Source organism: Hemiscyllium ocellatum, chromosome 9 (assembly GCF_020745735.1).
Source record: "Hemiscyllium ocellatum isolate sHemOce1 chromosome 9, sHemOce1.pat.X.cur, whole genome shotgun sequence".
In the NCBI taxonomy this organism is placed as follows: domain Eukaryota; kingdom Metazoa; phylum Chordata; class Chondrichthyes; order Orectolobiformes; family Hemiscylliidae; genus Hemiscyllium; species Hemiscyllium ocellatum.
The window spans coordinates 66,214,259-66,228,602 of record NC_083409.1 but is presented as its reverse complement, the minus strand read 5'-3'; the positions used below and the strand labels follow the sequence as shown (position 1 = coordinate 66,228,602).

General features: G+C 38.5%; 1 protein-coding gene across 2 annotated transcripts in view; it reads left to right on the top strand.

The window, feature by feature from the left end:
• The window catches only part of frem1b (Fras1 related extracellular matrix 1b), a 192,311-nt gene that overhangs the window by 115,105 nt on the left and 62,862 nt on the right, over nt 1-14,344 (top strand). For both annotated transcript variants that reach the window (XM_060830422.1, XM_060830423.1), the window contains exon 20: nt 4,985-5,210. In XM_060830422.1, the coding sequence (XP_060686405.1) occupies nt 4,985-5,210 (226 nt within the window). The remainder of the gene's footprint in view (nt 1-4,984; nt 5,211-14,344) is intronic.

Below are 14,344 nucleotides of genomic sequence, written 5' to 3'. Positions count from 1 at the left end.
AAATATAGATAAATCTTTGTTTCTTGATTTGATATTTTTGCTGAACATTTTGAATTGTTTCTTTAATTGCTTCCACTCTCCACAACCCTCTGTAGTAGAGAATTCCTAAGATTAACAATTCTGAGTGAAAATATTTAACCTGGTTAAATATCAATCACTTTTATTTTAATCTATTAACTTAGGCCACTCTCCTCTCATGCTTATGTAATTTGGTTTGTTTAAGATTCATGCTTGCGATTGGAGGAAGTCATTTTCAAACTTGGTATAGAATATAATCTTATCACTTTCTTTCTCTGTGTATTGTTTACTATGATATTACTCATTAACTCTGCTGCATTCCACAATACTAGATATAAAGTAACGTTATACAGACAGTGAGGTCTGCAGATGCTAGAGATCAGAGTTCAGAGTGTGTTGCTGGAAAAGCACAGCAGGTCAGGCAGCATCCGAGGAGCTGGAAAATCGATGTTTCGGGCCAGAGCCCTTCATCAGGAATGAGGCTGAGAACCTCAGAGGTAGAGAGATAAATGGGAGGGGGTTGGGGCTGGGAAGAAGTAGCTGAGAGTGCAGTCGGTGGATGGAGGAGGGGTAAAATAATATTATCCCTAATTGGTGCCCGAATATATTCCTCCAGGAAACTATCACTTGGGCATTCTATAAACTCGTCTTCCAGACCACCACTACTAACTTGATTGTTCCAATACATACGAAGTACAAGTATTAAAATGTTTTTGGTACATGCTTCAATAACTTTTGGGTAATCCTCCAATGGTCTAACAACTGTTCTATCAATTCTACTTCTTGATTTTCAAAGTTAATGCCTTATCTGACTAACATCCTTATGTCATTCTTTACTATGTATACCTTTTCCTTTTTTCTTATGTCTGTCCTTTTTAAATATTGTGCATCCTGGAATATTTACTTCCCAATTCTGTCTGCTCTGTAATCATTTCTTTGTAAAGGCAATTAAGTCTAAAGTATTTATCTTCATTTTTGTAACTCATTCTCTGTCTTAATGCAGATGTTTTCTGCAATCAGATGAAATAACATCAATTTCTTTTCTTTAATATTCCCATTGTTGACCTTACTGTCTGATGGACTATTAAGTTAAATTCTGTATTCCTTCTTGTATCACTCAGCTTGTCTTTAATCACATCAATATGCTTTTCTAATGCTTCAATTTTCACTTTAGAATCTCAATCACTCTCATCTAAACCTTCCTGCATTGCTGTTAGTTTCAAGCCATTTTCCCTTGCTCTGATCACATTTGCTTGTGCATTGTTATGTTTAACTTTCTCTATGTGCCACAATTTGGTTGCCATAACCTGGATTGTTAAACTGCTTTGTCCTTTCTCTTGAAATTTTCAAATAGCCCCTAACATGTACACTCTTCCCAATATTTGGTTTAAATTTCTCTCTACAGTTCTCGTTGTACAATTCACTACGACACTGGTCCCAATGGAATTCATCGGAAAGCCATCCCATTATTGCAACTCTCTTTTACTCAGTGACCTATGAAGTGAAACCCACCTCTCCCACGCCAAACTTTGAGCCTATACTCAACTCACAGATTTTATTTATTATGTTTTTCTTAAGACCTGCTTACTGAGAGGCACTGCTTCATCTTTGGGGCATTGATCATTGAGTTATTTAAATTGCATTGTTTTGTTTTATTAACTAAAGCAAATTTCTTTAATTTGATTATGCCAAAATTGTAAGATAAATAAAATGAATTGAAAAATCTAGTTTTTGCATAAATTACATGCAATTGTATTTGTACAACGTGATGTATTCCCTCAAGCAGTTGGAACTAAACATGTGGGCGGCACGGTGGCACAGTGGTTAGCACTGCTGCCTCACAGCGCCTGTAGACCCGGGTTCAATTCCCGACTCAGGCGACTGACTGTGTGGAGTTTGCACGTTCTCCCCGTGTCTGCGTGGGTTTCCTCCGGGTGCTCCGGTTTCCTCCCACAGTCCAAAGATGTGCGGGTCAGGTGAATTGGCCAAGCTAAATTGCCCGTAGTGTTAGGTAAGGGGTAATATGTAGGGGTATGGGTGGGTTGCGCTTCGGCGGGTCGGTGTGGACTTGTTGGGCCGAAGGGCCTGTTTCCACACTGTAAGTCTAATCTAAGTCTAATCATGATTCTGATTCTGGCTTCTAGGAAAATGATCTTGAAAGCCACTTGCTCTCTCACCCCGGCTTGGTTGCTCACATGCATCCAGGCTACTGCTGCACATGTGGACCAAACCTCGCTAAGAATTTTCTGAGGTAGACATAGAAGTGGAGATACAAACAAGGAGCCATATTAGGCCAATATGATCCTGGAGCACGTAACTTGTACCTGGAATGATGGAGAGGAGAAAGAACTGGCTGCTGACCAAGCATAACCCCTTTTCCAAACAATTTCCCTCACTGTCTATACATCTGTCAGAAGCAGACAGGAGGATATATTTTTAAAAATTAATTGCCAGCATTTATTGACAATCCCTTGTTGCCCTTGAGAGGGTAGTGGTGAGCTGCACTTCAAACTATTGGAACAAAAACAGAAATTGCTGGAAAATTAAAGCAGGTCTGGCAGACTCTGTGGAGAGAAATCAGAGTTAGCAATTGTCCAGTGGCAATTCTTCGGAACTGGTCCTGTTTAGGGCATTCAGAACTGGTCCAGTGCTGAAGAAGGGTCACTGGACCAGAAACATTAACTCTGTTTTCTCTCCACTGATGTTGCCAGATTTGCTGAGATTTTCCAGCACTTTCTGTTTTTGTTTCCAATTTCCAGCATCCGCCATTCTTTCTTTTTTTTAAATTTAGTATTTAAACTGCTGGAGTCCATTTGGTTTAGGTACACCCACCGTGCTGTTGGGAGAGAATTCCAGGATTTGGAACAAGTGACAATGAAGGAAGTGACAAGTTAGGATGGTGGGTGTTTTAAAGGAGAACTTGCAGGTGATGTGGTTCCCATTTAACAGCTGCCCTTGTCCTTCCAGATGGTAGTGGTTATAGTTTTGGAAGCTGTTGTTCATGGAGGCTTGGTGAATTTCTGCATCTTGTAGATGGTGCACATTACTGCTGAGCATTAGTGGTGGAGAGAGTGGATGTATTACAAATAACTAGGCTGTGATGTCCTGGATAGTGTCAAGCATCTTGAATATTGTCAGAATTACACTATTCTAGATAATTGGCAGATATTCCAGCACATTCCTGACCTGTATTTTGTATTTGGGAGTCAGGAGGTGAGCAATTCATTGCAGGATTCTTGCCTCTGAACTGCCATTGTAGCCATATTATTATTTAAATGGCTAGTTCAGTTCAGTTTCTGATTAATGGTAACCCCCCCAGGATTTTGATTGTGGAGCATACTATGGTAACACCACTGAATGTCAAGGGGCAATGCCTAGACTCTCTCTTGAAGATCACCATTGTCTGGTATTTGTATGGCACAATTGTTACTTGCCACTTTTCAGCCTAATCTTGGCTATTATTCAGATCTTTCTGCGTTTGGACATTGACTGTTTCAATATCTGAGGAGTTGCAAATGGTGCTGAATATTGTACAATCATCAGTAAATATTCACACTAACAACTTTATGTTGGAGGGAAGGTCATTAATGAAGCAGCTGAAGTTGGTTGTGTCAAGGACATATGCCTCCAGAGATGACTAACCACCAACAACTACTACTATCTTCCTTTGTGCCAGGTTTGCCTCGAACCATTGGAGAGTTTTCCCTCTTGTTGCCATTGTCTTCAGTTTTGCTAGGGTTGCTTTTTATCAAGGGCAGTTTATATCACAAAGTATACTCAGTTCAGTTTTTAACAAATTACTTCAGGTAATGATAGATAAAAAGAGATATTGTTTTATCAAACATTAGCCAATAATAATTGCAGCAAAATTTCAATGCTGTTTTCCAATAAGTTTCTTCATTGTGTGAGAGGGGAGTTGCTCTAAAATTCAGTGCTCTATATAAACCATTGCATTCCTTTATAATAATGTACTGACTAACTATTGTCATTCTGCAAATAACCATTATGATTTTAGAAAACAGGAGCAGTGGTAATGCATGGTTTACATCTGTAATGTATAACCTATTGTAACATATTCAAAACAGACAAATGAAATGTTACAGCGTCTTAATGGATTTTCTTATTTCTGAGGTTAACTTTTGAAAGATTCTAACTCTATATAAAATTGATTTATCTCGTGATATTTTATAAAAGCTGTAATGGTTAATATTCTTGAAATTCATTTGTCTTATGCTATGAAAGCAATTTTGTTCATGTCCTCCTCAACTGCACTGTAATTTGCCTGTTTTTAATTTTAACAAGACTTTAGCAATTCTTTATGAATATTTTAAATTTAAAATTCACGTGTTTGACTTCTATGGCCTCATCACTTCCAATCCCTTCTAACTTTACATTTCCCTTAAAACTCCCTGTCGCTTCTCACTTTTTGGAGCATTTACCCTACCTTTGTCCCTTCAATCCTTTTAAAACTAAACTCATCTGCTTCCCACTTCCATCTAGTCCTTTTATATCACCCACTAAACCCATTTCTTTGGCCTACTCTCTAATATTTTCTTTGACTTATCACCTGTTGTTTGGCCCTTACATTATTGTTGTGTACATTATATTTGGAACATGGTGTTATGTCTTATGAAAGCTGAAAAGGTGTTTTTGATGTTATGAAGGAAAGTCTGAAAATTATCTGCCCACCTCAACTCCTATTAATTTTTTGAAGAACCTAAGAATGAAAAAAATTAGGGGATCTGAGTTCCACTCAAAATTGTGTGTCTCCTCCACTAATATCACGCTGCAGTTCCTCTGAGTCCTCACCTCTCACACAGTTGGCCACAATTTCCGCAGAATTATTTTCAAGACATGCTGTCGTAATATTTATCTATTACAGAGTGGCGTTGATAAAAATGTGGCATTTAAGTTCTGGTGTGTTTCAGTCTTAACTACATATCAGTGAAGTTTTCTTTCAATGCAGATAATGGAGGGTGATATATGTGTGATTGGCCCTGGAGTACTGAATGCAGTGGATCTGGACATACCTCAAGATACAATGATCCTCTCTGTGATTAGACCTCCTGCTCATGGAGTCCTTCTGAATGGCATCTATGGAAATGATGTTGCCAAATACAGGCAAATGAATGCTGAAGTTCTACAAAATGATCTGAGGGTACATAGTTTTAGCATGGATGAACTCAAACAAGGTCTGTATACTGTGTGCTGCAGATGTCCTCTGCTGGACACCAAACATTACTGCATAGCTGTATATAACTATCTGTTCCTTATCAGCAAGCTTGTGTGTTAGTAAAGGTGGGAAATAAGCTTCGGTGTGTATTGTAAAGCTAGTGTAGATAGAATAAAAGTAAATCAAAAAGAAATGATTTTGGATTTATTTTTTCCAAATCTTGCTTTTAGGCATTGTAAGTAAAGCTCTCCATAAATCTTTATCAGGAAAACTTGGGGACTTAATGATTAGGGATATAATGTCTGACTATTCTACTATTTGTTTCGTAATGAAACAGCACCTCATGTGCAGTGATTACCTGAAACATTGCTGTCAAATATCAGGCATTGTTGGATCATTGTCCATTCAGAATCTCCTTTGGGACTAACTGATGCAGAGTCATTATGGCAATGATTTTCAAACTTTTTCATCTGTAGATCATATCATCAGGGCAAAAGACTGCGTCCTCTACTTCCTGGTCCTAACCCATCTCGTTTCTCACTGCAAAAAGTCTCAACAGAATGAATGGAAAGTACTGTGCTGTGTTTGATCACAGGCCAATGATGTGATGTTTATTCTAAGCTGGAGATATACAGTCTCATGTCAGGTTCATGTTCAGCTGGTTCTCTTCTTCATTTTCATCTCCACAGTTATTGAAAGTCCTACCTGACAGTTGTACTTGCAACAATAACATACAAAAACTACATTGCCATTACCTGTGCTTTTCATGACACATGCCACACACCAATCTGGCCATGTAATGTCATGAGAATGGTAGAGATAAGGGTTATTGTTTGGAGAAATGTATTTGTAACATAGTGGCTTGCTATATTTGACCCGTTCCTCTGTTGTAAGTGCTTTAATTTTAGTTTGCAGCAACCATTAAAAACATTATATGAATCAAAGTAACAGGGAGATGAAATTGCCATAATTTTTCCCCCTGCCTAGTCCAGGTAAACTGGTAAATTGTACCTCCCCATTATTGCCCAACTTGCTATCAACTGACTGAGTATGGACAAGAATCACACCTGGGATGGCATTATTACTATAAATCAATCCCACACTGTGCTGCACATTTACTAACTGACCCGTTAAGAAACACAACCAAATTGTCACTCATTAAGCAAAACCTGCAATAATTTTCTAGAAGCTGGAATAATTTTGATCATGCTGTTTCCTAAAGGTTGCTTGCCCCATGTGCCTTTAATTGATACAGGAGATTACATTGGATATACAGCCCAGAAACAGAGTGTGATGTGTTTGCGCTCTACCTGAATCAGCTTCCATCTTTTCTCATAATCAACCTCTATCCTAAATGCTAGTCCAGCTTATCCTTAGATGCATCTATACTGTTCGCTTCAACCGCTCCCTTTGATGAAGCATTGCATGTTCTTACCTTCTTTCGTTTAAGAATGTTTTTCTGAACTCCGTTATTGGATTTCTTGCTGACCATCATATATTGACTGCTGCTCATTCTGCTATTCCACATAAGAAGCAAAATTTGAACTGAATGCAGTCTATTTAAATCTTTCATAATTTTAAAGTCTTCTATTTGATCACTTAGGCTTTCAAACCTTTCCTGATATGTAAACTGTTAAGACTATCTGAGGAAGGATAAGTCAGTTTCCTCTTTTAAATCCTCTCTGAGTCCGTCACAATAAATATTTATATTTCCTTTTTTGCATATAACCATAAGAAGTCGTCATATCAAAGTGAAGAAGGTAATTATAAGCTTTTCTTGAGTGAAAGGAACAGGAATTGTGTTTCCTGCAAAGTCTGTGGTGGCAAAAAGTAGCATAAAACAACCACACAAGCAAAGGTAATAAGTTTAAAAGGTACAGAGTGTCTGGTACAGACAAGAAGAATAGCAGCTATGCAGATTGTAAACCTTTATAATCCCTAATGTGCTGAATTTTTAATCTGAAACCATAGTTGTTGACTAGCATCCTCAGTTGTATCAAAGTGTGTAGCAAAAACTGAACTGAAAATGTGTTGCTGGAAAAGTGCAGCAGGACAGGCAGCATCCAAACAGCAGAAGAATCGACGTTTCGGGCATGAGCCCTTCTTCAGGAAGGGCTTCAGCAAAAACTGAAACCAACATATCCATTCCCACATGGGCAGTTTCCCTTCGGTTTCACGTCTGGATCCCTTCTTTTAACAATTGAATATTGTTCTACTTTCTCTGTTTGGCTTCCTTTCTCTTCTCAGTTTCAGGGTCATCCTTATCTCTCTTTGATCTGTGAGAGCTTCCAGCTCTTAGTTTACCTGAATTTATGAACCTGTGCATTGACACATAGTTCTTAGCCAGACTGGTTGGCCCGTCTGGGTGCAGCTTTCCTCTGTTCCTCTACATCCATCTGGGTTGGAAAGGAAATAGAGTTTTTGAACTCCTTGAGGAGAATTATCACAAAAGGTTTCTGTACTCGGCCTCAAATTTTAAGTGCCTGAACCACTGGTCAAAAGTGAGCTGCTTAAGCTGTTTACATTGCAAGTATGTTTGGTCAGGACAATTCTTGGGCACATCAGTGGAATACTATGAACAATTTTGTCCCTCATCTAGGGAAATATATATTGACATTGAAGACAGTCCATCAAGGTTCACTCAGTTTATCTACGGTATGGAGAGATTTTCTTATGAGGAGAAATTGAGTAGGTTGGCGAGTATTCAATGGAGCTTAGAAGAGTGAGAGGAGACCTGTTGAAGCATCTAATGTTCCTAAGTGCCTTAGCAGGATTGAAGCAGGGAGGTTGTTTTCTCTTGTGAGAGAGTATTGGACTAGAATGCATAATCTCAGAGTAAGAAATCATGCATTTAAGACGGAGATGAGGAGGAATTTCTTCTCTCAGGTGAGTGTATCTGCAGAATTGCTTGGTTTAGAGAGCTGTAGAGATTGATTTGGTGAATATAATCAAGGCTGAGATAGAGAGATTTTTAATCAATAAGGGAATCAAGAGTTATGGAGGAAAAAGCAGGAAAGTGAAGTTGTGGATTTTTAAATTAACTATGATTTAATTGAATAACAGAGCAGGTTGATGGGCCAAATGAGCATCTACTTCTCTAATGTTTTATGGTCATATGGTATAAATTGGTAAGCATTTGAAATAACCCTTTTTATGCCTCACTACAAGTGGCACTCTCCTCAGATAAGAGGGAGTAAACTTCATGGGCTTCCCTCCATCAGGCTGCCCTGCAATGGCAATATTCATTGTAGGGTTGGTCATTTTAACTGCTGTGTTAACCTTTCAAAAGGGGTAAAGAAGGCATTGTGTATTCCTAATCACATTTATGGGTTAAATGTGCAAACGTGAACTCTTCACCTGCTCGACAGACCAGAGAAGATGGGGGGAGAAGTGAATTTGTAGCAGCAAGGAATGGAAGCTTTTCTCTCTGTTTCTCTCAGCTTGTCAGAAGTCAACACCTAGTGAAAGGCAAGTTAAGGAAAAAACTATTCACTGAGAACTGCACGATATATGTAAACTTGCCACGGCTGAGGTCACCAGTCAACAATAAAACAACTGCGGTCTCAGATTAAAACTTTAACATCTTAAGAACTCTAAAAACTTATAAATTGCATAGCCCATATTCTTCTTCTGTACCATACACATGTCCTTTTTAAACTTCTAACCTGTGATTGTGTATTTTATTCCAAAATCTGAATCATTAATATAAATTCTAAACAGCAGTGGCCCCAGCACTGATCCTTGTTTAATCGATTCATACCTTCACCCTCACAATCTGCTTCTGTCCCCTGTTTTGTTGCTTGTCACCTAACTCCACATTCTCTGAACTTTTTCATTGGTACATTATAGGGCACTTTATCATTTGAAAATAAGATAAATTTCATCTACTGTATTAGTGTTGTCACTCTGTTTCTTTCTCCAAAAGTTCAATAAAGTTGCTCATGCAATTTTTTTTGAAATCTGTGTTGCATATTATACTTATTATTTGTAAATATTCTTCTATTTTCTTGTTTAGTAAAAGTTCCATTATATTTTCTATGACTGATAATAAGCCGACTGCCTCTGATTTTCTGGACATGTTTTGCCTCCTTCTTAAATATAGGAATTTTATAACTATCTGCCTGTCCTTTGCCACACTCTTAACAATTTTTTTAAAAATGTAGTAGTGCCTCTACTATCCATTTCCTAAATTCTTATATGGAGGCAATTCATTTGCAACACGGATTTTGTCCTTTTTGAATAAATTTGTTTAAATAATTCATGATGTCCTTACATATTTAAAATTTACATATCTTGTGACTCATTTTCTTCTTCAACTTCATGGCCATCTGTTTACCTTTTTGGTAAGTACCAAAGTTAAAAACTGTTAAATATTTCTGCCATCTTTTGATCATTGCCTGTGATATTATCCAATCTATCTCATAATTGCCGTTTTGCCATCACAACCCAGTCTTTCATTGATGCAGCTGCAAAATATTTAACTGTTTATCTTTAACATCCCTTGATAACTTAACAGACTCTCTTTCCCTTCCTAACTTCTTGTTTTAATGCCTCTCTTAGTATCTCTGTATTCTGTCATCATAAACAGCAGAGGAATGTATGTATGTACATAATGGATGCCTCTTTCCTAACCCTTAACTGTTCGCTTACACCTTTATTCATTCATGGAGTCTCAGTAATATTTAATTTTTGGTTTCCTTCTAATTTATCACATCTAGATTTTATTTTCCACACTTTCTTGAACATGATTTTGTTTCATTTGTTCTACATTAATAATTAATATTATGGTTGTTCATTTATTTTTCTACTTTCTATCCTCAGCTCTTCAAACTTTGGCTTCATTCTAATCGATTAACTTTATTATCATTATAGTTATGTTCTTCCCTATCATTGAAAACATATTATATTGTTTGACCATTGCCTCATTTTACATCTTTCATCTGTTTTGGTTCAGTCTTCATCATTAAATCCAATAGCGAATCTTCCTGTTAGATATTTTACATATATGAGGAATTCCACAACTCCCCACACACATCTTCAGTTGTATGATTGGTGTCTGATAACCTAGAGATCTGAATATTTAGCCCATTCAGTTTCTGTGGCAAACAGTTAGATATCACTTACATATCACTGTAGTTGTCTTAATTAAAGAACCCAAACAAAGTTTGTATTTTACAGAATTGCTAACACAAACCTGATGATATCAGGCATTTTGATTTTTAAAAAAGACTGTAGAAATTCAAACATTACTCTTTCAAACTGAACATGAGAAGATAAATAAATGTGATTTAAGGGAAGTGAGGGTGTAGTGATTATGACATTAGATTAGTAGTCTAGAACCCCAGGCTAATGTTCTAGGCATGGGTTTGAATCCTACTACTGCAAACTGAAATCTGAATTCAGCAAACAGCTGGCCTAATGGTGATCGAGTAACTACTGATTGTCATAAAAACTGATCTGGTTCAGTAATGTCTACCCTCCTGACCACCAACAACCTCCCAGACCTCAAGCTGACAATCCATCCTGATGACCCTACCAACTCCTGATCAGATCCAACATCCCCCATCAACCACTCAACTATCCATCCAAATAGGGCCAACTACTCTGTTCTGTATTTGACTTTACCCTATCCATGTAAAGACCCAAATTCATAATGTGACATCAAATCACCTGCTTAAAGAAGAATATCTGAGGATGCAGTTGAAGGGAGCAAAGGATAGTAGCAGAACCATAGAAACCTCAAAGTGCGAAATGTTCATAGCTGGTTACAGTTGGGCAAGAACTTACCTACATTTGTTACAAAAATATCAACAGAGTGTAAAACTCAAAGACATTGGAAGGCTATGGAAACAAAGGTCTATTTAGATAGGAGAACTCTTTGACTGGAAAAAAAAACAGCCCATGGAAAAATGTTAAAGTTTGACTTATTTTGTCAGTTGAAAATGAAGGGTTACAAGATTCTGAACTTCTATTTCACTGTCCAACAAATAATGTGGATAATAATGTGGATATGAAAGGCTTGCTCTATTTGATATTCCAGAGCATCCTTCCCAAACAGAGCCCATGATAGATGACATGAAAAGTCATGATAAAGACATGAAAAGTCTTTAGCTGGTAGGATTAGGGAAAACCCAAAGGCTTTCTATAGGTATGTCAAGAATAAAAGGATGACTAGGGTAGGTATCGGTCCAGTCAAGGATAGTAGTGGGAAGTTGTGTGTGGAGGCGGAGGAGATTGGAGAGACATTAAATCAGTACTTTTCATCAGTATTCACTCAGGAACAGGACACTGTTGCTGATGTGAATATGGAATCACAAATAATTAGAATGGATGCCCTGGAAATATGCAGGGAAGAGGTTTTGGGAATATTGGAGAGGATGAATATAGATAAGTCTCCTGGGCCTGATGGCATTTACCCCAGGATCCTATGGGAAGCTAGGGAGGAGATAGCAGAGCCATTGGCCTGGATTTTTATGTCGTCATTGTCAACGGGAATAGTACCAGAGGACTGGAGGATAGCGAATGTGGTCCCATTGTTCAAGAAAGGGAGTAGGGATAGCCCTAGTAACTATAGGCCAGTGAGTCTGACTTCAGTGGTGGGCAAAGTCTTAGAGAGAATGGTAAGGGATAAGATTTATGAACATCTGGGTAGGAATAACGTGATCAGGGATAGCCAGCATGGTTTTGTGAAGGGCAGGTCGTGCCTCACAAACCTTATTGAGTTCTTTGAGAAGGTGACTATGGAAGTGGATGAGGGTAAAGCAGTAGATGTTGTGTATATGGATTTTAGTAAGGCGTTCGATAAGGTTCCCCATGGTAGGCTAATGCTAAAACTTCGGAGGTATGGCATTGAGGATACATTAGAGGTTTGGATTAGGAATTGGCTGGCTGGAAGGAGACAGAGGGTAGTAGTTGATGGATTATGTTCATCTTGGAGCACAGTTACTAGCGGTGTACCACAAGGATCTGTTTTGGGACCATTGCTTTTTGTTATCTTTATAAATGATCTAGAGGAAGGACTTGAAAGCTGGGTAAGCAAGTTTGCGGATGACACGAAAGTCGGTGGAGTTGTGGATAGTGAGGAAGGAAGTGGTAGGTTACAGCGGGATATAGATAAGTTGCAGAGCTGGACGGAAATGTGGCAAATGGAATTCAATGTAGCTAAGTGCGAAGTCGTTCACTTTGGTAGGAATAACAAGATGTTGGATTACTGGGCTAATGGTAGGCTACTTGGTAGTGTGGATGAGCAGAGGGATCTTGGTGTCTATGTACACAGATCTCTGAAAGTTGCCACCCAGGTAAATAGTGCTGTGAGGAAGGCATATGGTGTACTGGGCTTTATTGGCAGAGGAATTGAGTTCCGGAGTCCTGAGGTCATGTTGCAGTTGTATAAGACTCTGGTGAGGCCTCATCTGGAGTATTGTGTGCAGTTTTGGTCGCCATACTATAGGAAGGATGTGGAAGCTTTAGAACGAGTGCAGAGGAGGTTTACCAGGATGTTGCCTGGAATGGTAGGAAAATCTTATGAGGAAAGGCTGAGGCACTTGGGGCTGTTCTCATTGGAGAAGAGAAGGTTTAGGGGAGATCTGATAGAAGTGTATAAGATGATTAGGGGTTTAGATAGGGTAGATACTAAGAACCTTTTACCGCTAATGGAGTCAGGTGTTACTAGGGGACATAGCTTTAAATTAAGGGGTGGTAGGTATAGGACAGATGTTAGGGGTAGATTCTTCACACAGCGGGTTGTGAGTTCATGGAATGCCCTGCCCGTATCAGTGGTGAACTCTCCTTCTTTATGTTCATTTAAGCGGGCATTGGATAGGCATTTGGAAGTTATTGGGCTAGTATAGGTTAGGTAGGACTCGGTCGGCGCAACATCGAGGGCCGAAGGGCCTGTACTGCGCTGTATCCTTCTATGTTCTATGTGGAACAAGTTGGTGGACTGTTCAAGCAGAGTTAACTAATTTTACCAGATCATTCTCCAAAGTAAGGTGCTTGCTATCTACCTGCTACACATTCACTGTTGGCCCTGCAAAATCCTCTGCTAACTTTATTATTCTGTGACTGGTTAGTATGCAGCCTATCATTTTTGTGGACGTTCATGTAAGAACTCAGTATATCAATTTCACTATAGACAATGGCTGGGAAATAGCCATCCAACCCATTATTTCTGTCTCAGGCAAAGCATTGCTTATGATTTTTCAGCTCCCGTGCTTAATAATTAGCTGTAGTTGCAGAAAGTGTGGCTGGAGTAAGCTGTAGGCAGCAGTTTGAAGGTGCAGGCACCCTCACAAAGCAAGAGCATATCAGTGACATTATTTTGCTTAATGAATTGGCTTCCATGTTCAAAAGTCCCAATATTGTTGGCATTTCGTGCTGAGCACTCAGATTTTGTGCTTTACTGTTGTCTCTTGATCAGGGTCTGAAATGCCTTCTGCAGCAACCTTTACGAGGGACATAACTTGCAACTGTTTCAAAAGATGTCTGACAGTTGAGAGCAAAATGAAATCGAATCACAGTTCCTGAGTGTCTAACTCCTAGAACTGCCTTTGTACCATTGCTTGCCTCTGCAACTCTTTTTAATTGAAACATTCTATTTTTTTCTTCATATTTGTTCTAATAAATGCATTGGATGATTCTTCATACTGTATGGGGTGATGTGTGTAGTTTACTAGGCACATATTAGAATCCACTATTAATGAGGTAAAATAGAATATTTATATAATTAAAAAGCTATCAGAATTTTGTGAAAAGGCAATCATGTTTGAAAGTTTTATTAGTGCCTTTCGACAATGTAAAAGCAGGATGGGTAAAAGATACTGTGTATATCTGGATTTCCAAAAGGCATTTGATACTGTGTCATGTAAACGGTTTCCGTGCAACATAAGAGCTCATTGAGTTGGAAGTGATATATAAGCATGCATGGAAGACTGGCTAACTCATGGGAAACACAGAGTCAGCATACACAAGTAATTTACATGTTGGAAAGCTGCAATTAGGGAAATACCATACACATGAGAACTGGAGCCTCAGTTATTTGTAATCTGTATTAATGGCATTGATGATGGGACTGACAATATTGCAGCCATTTTGCAAATGTTACAAAGATAAGAAGGAAGGTAATTTGTGAAGAGTATACAAAGATTTGCAAAG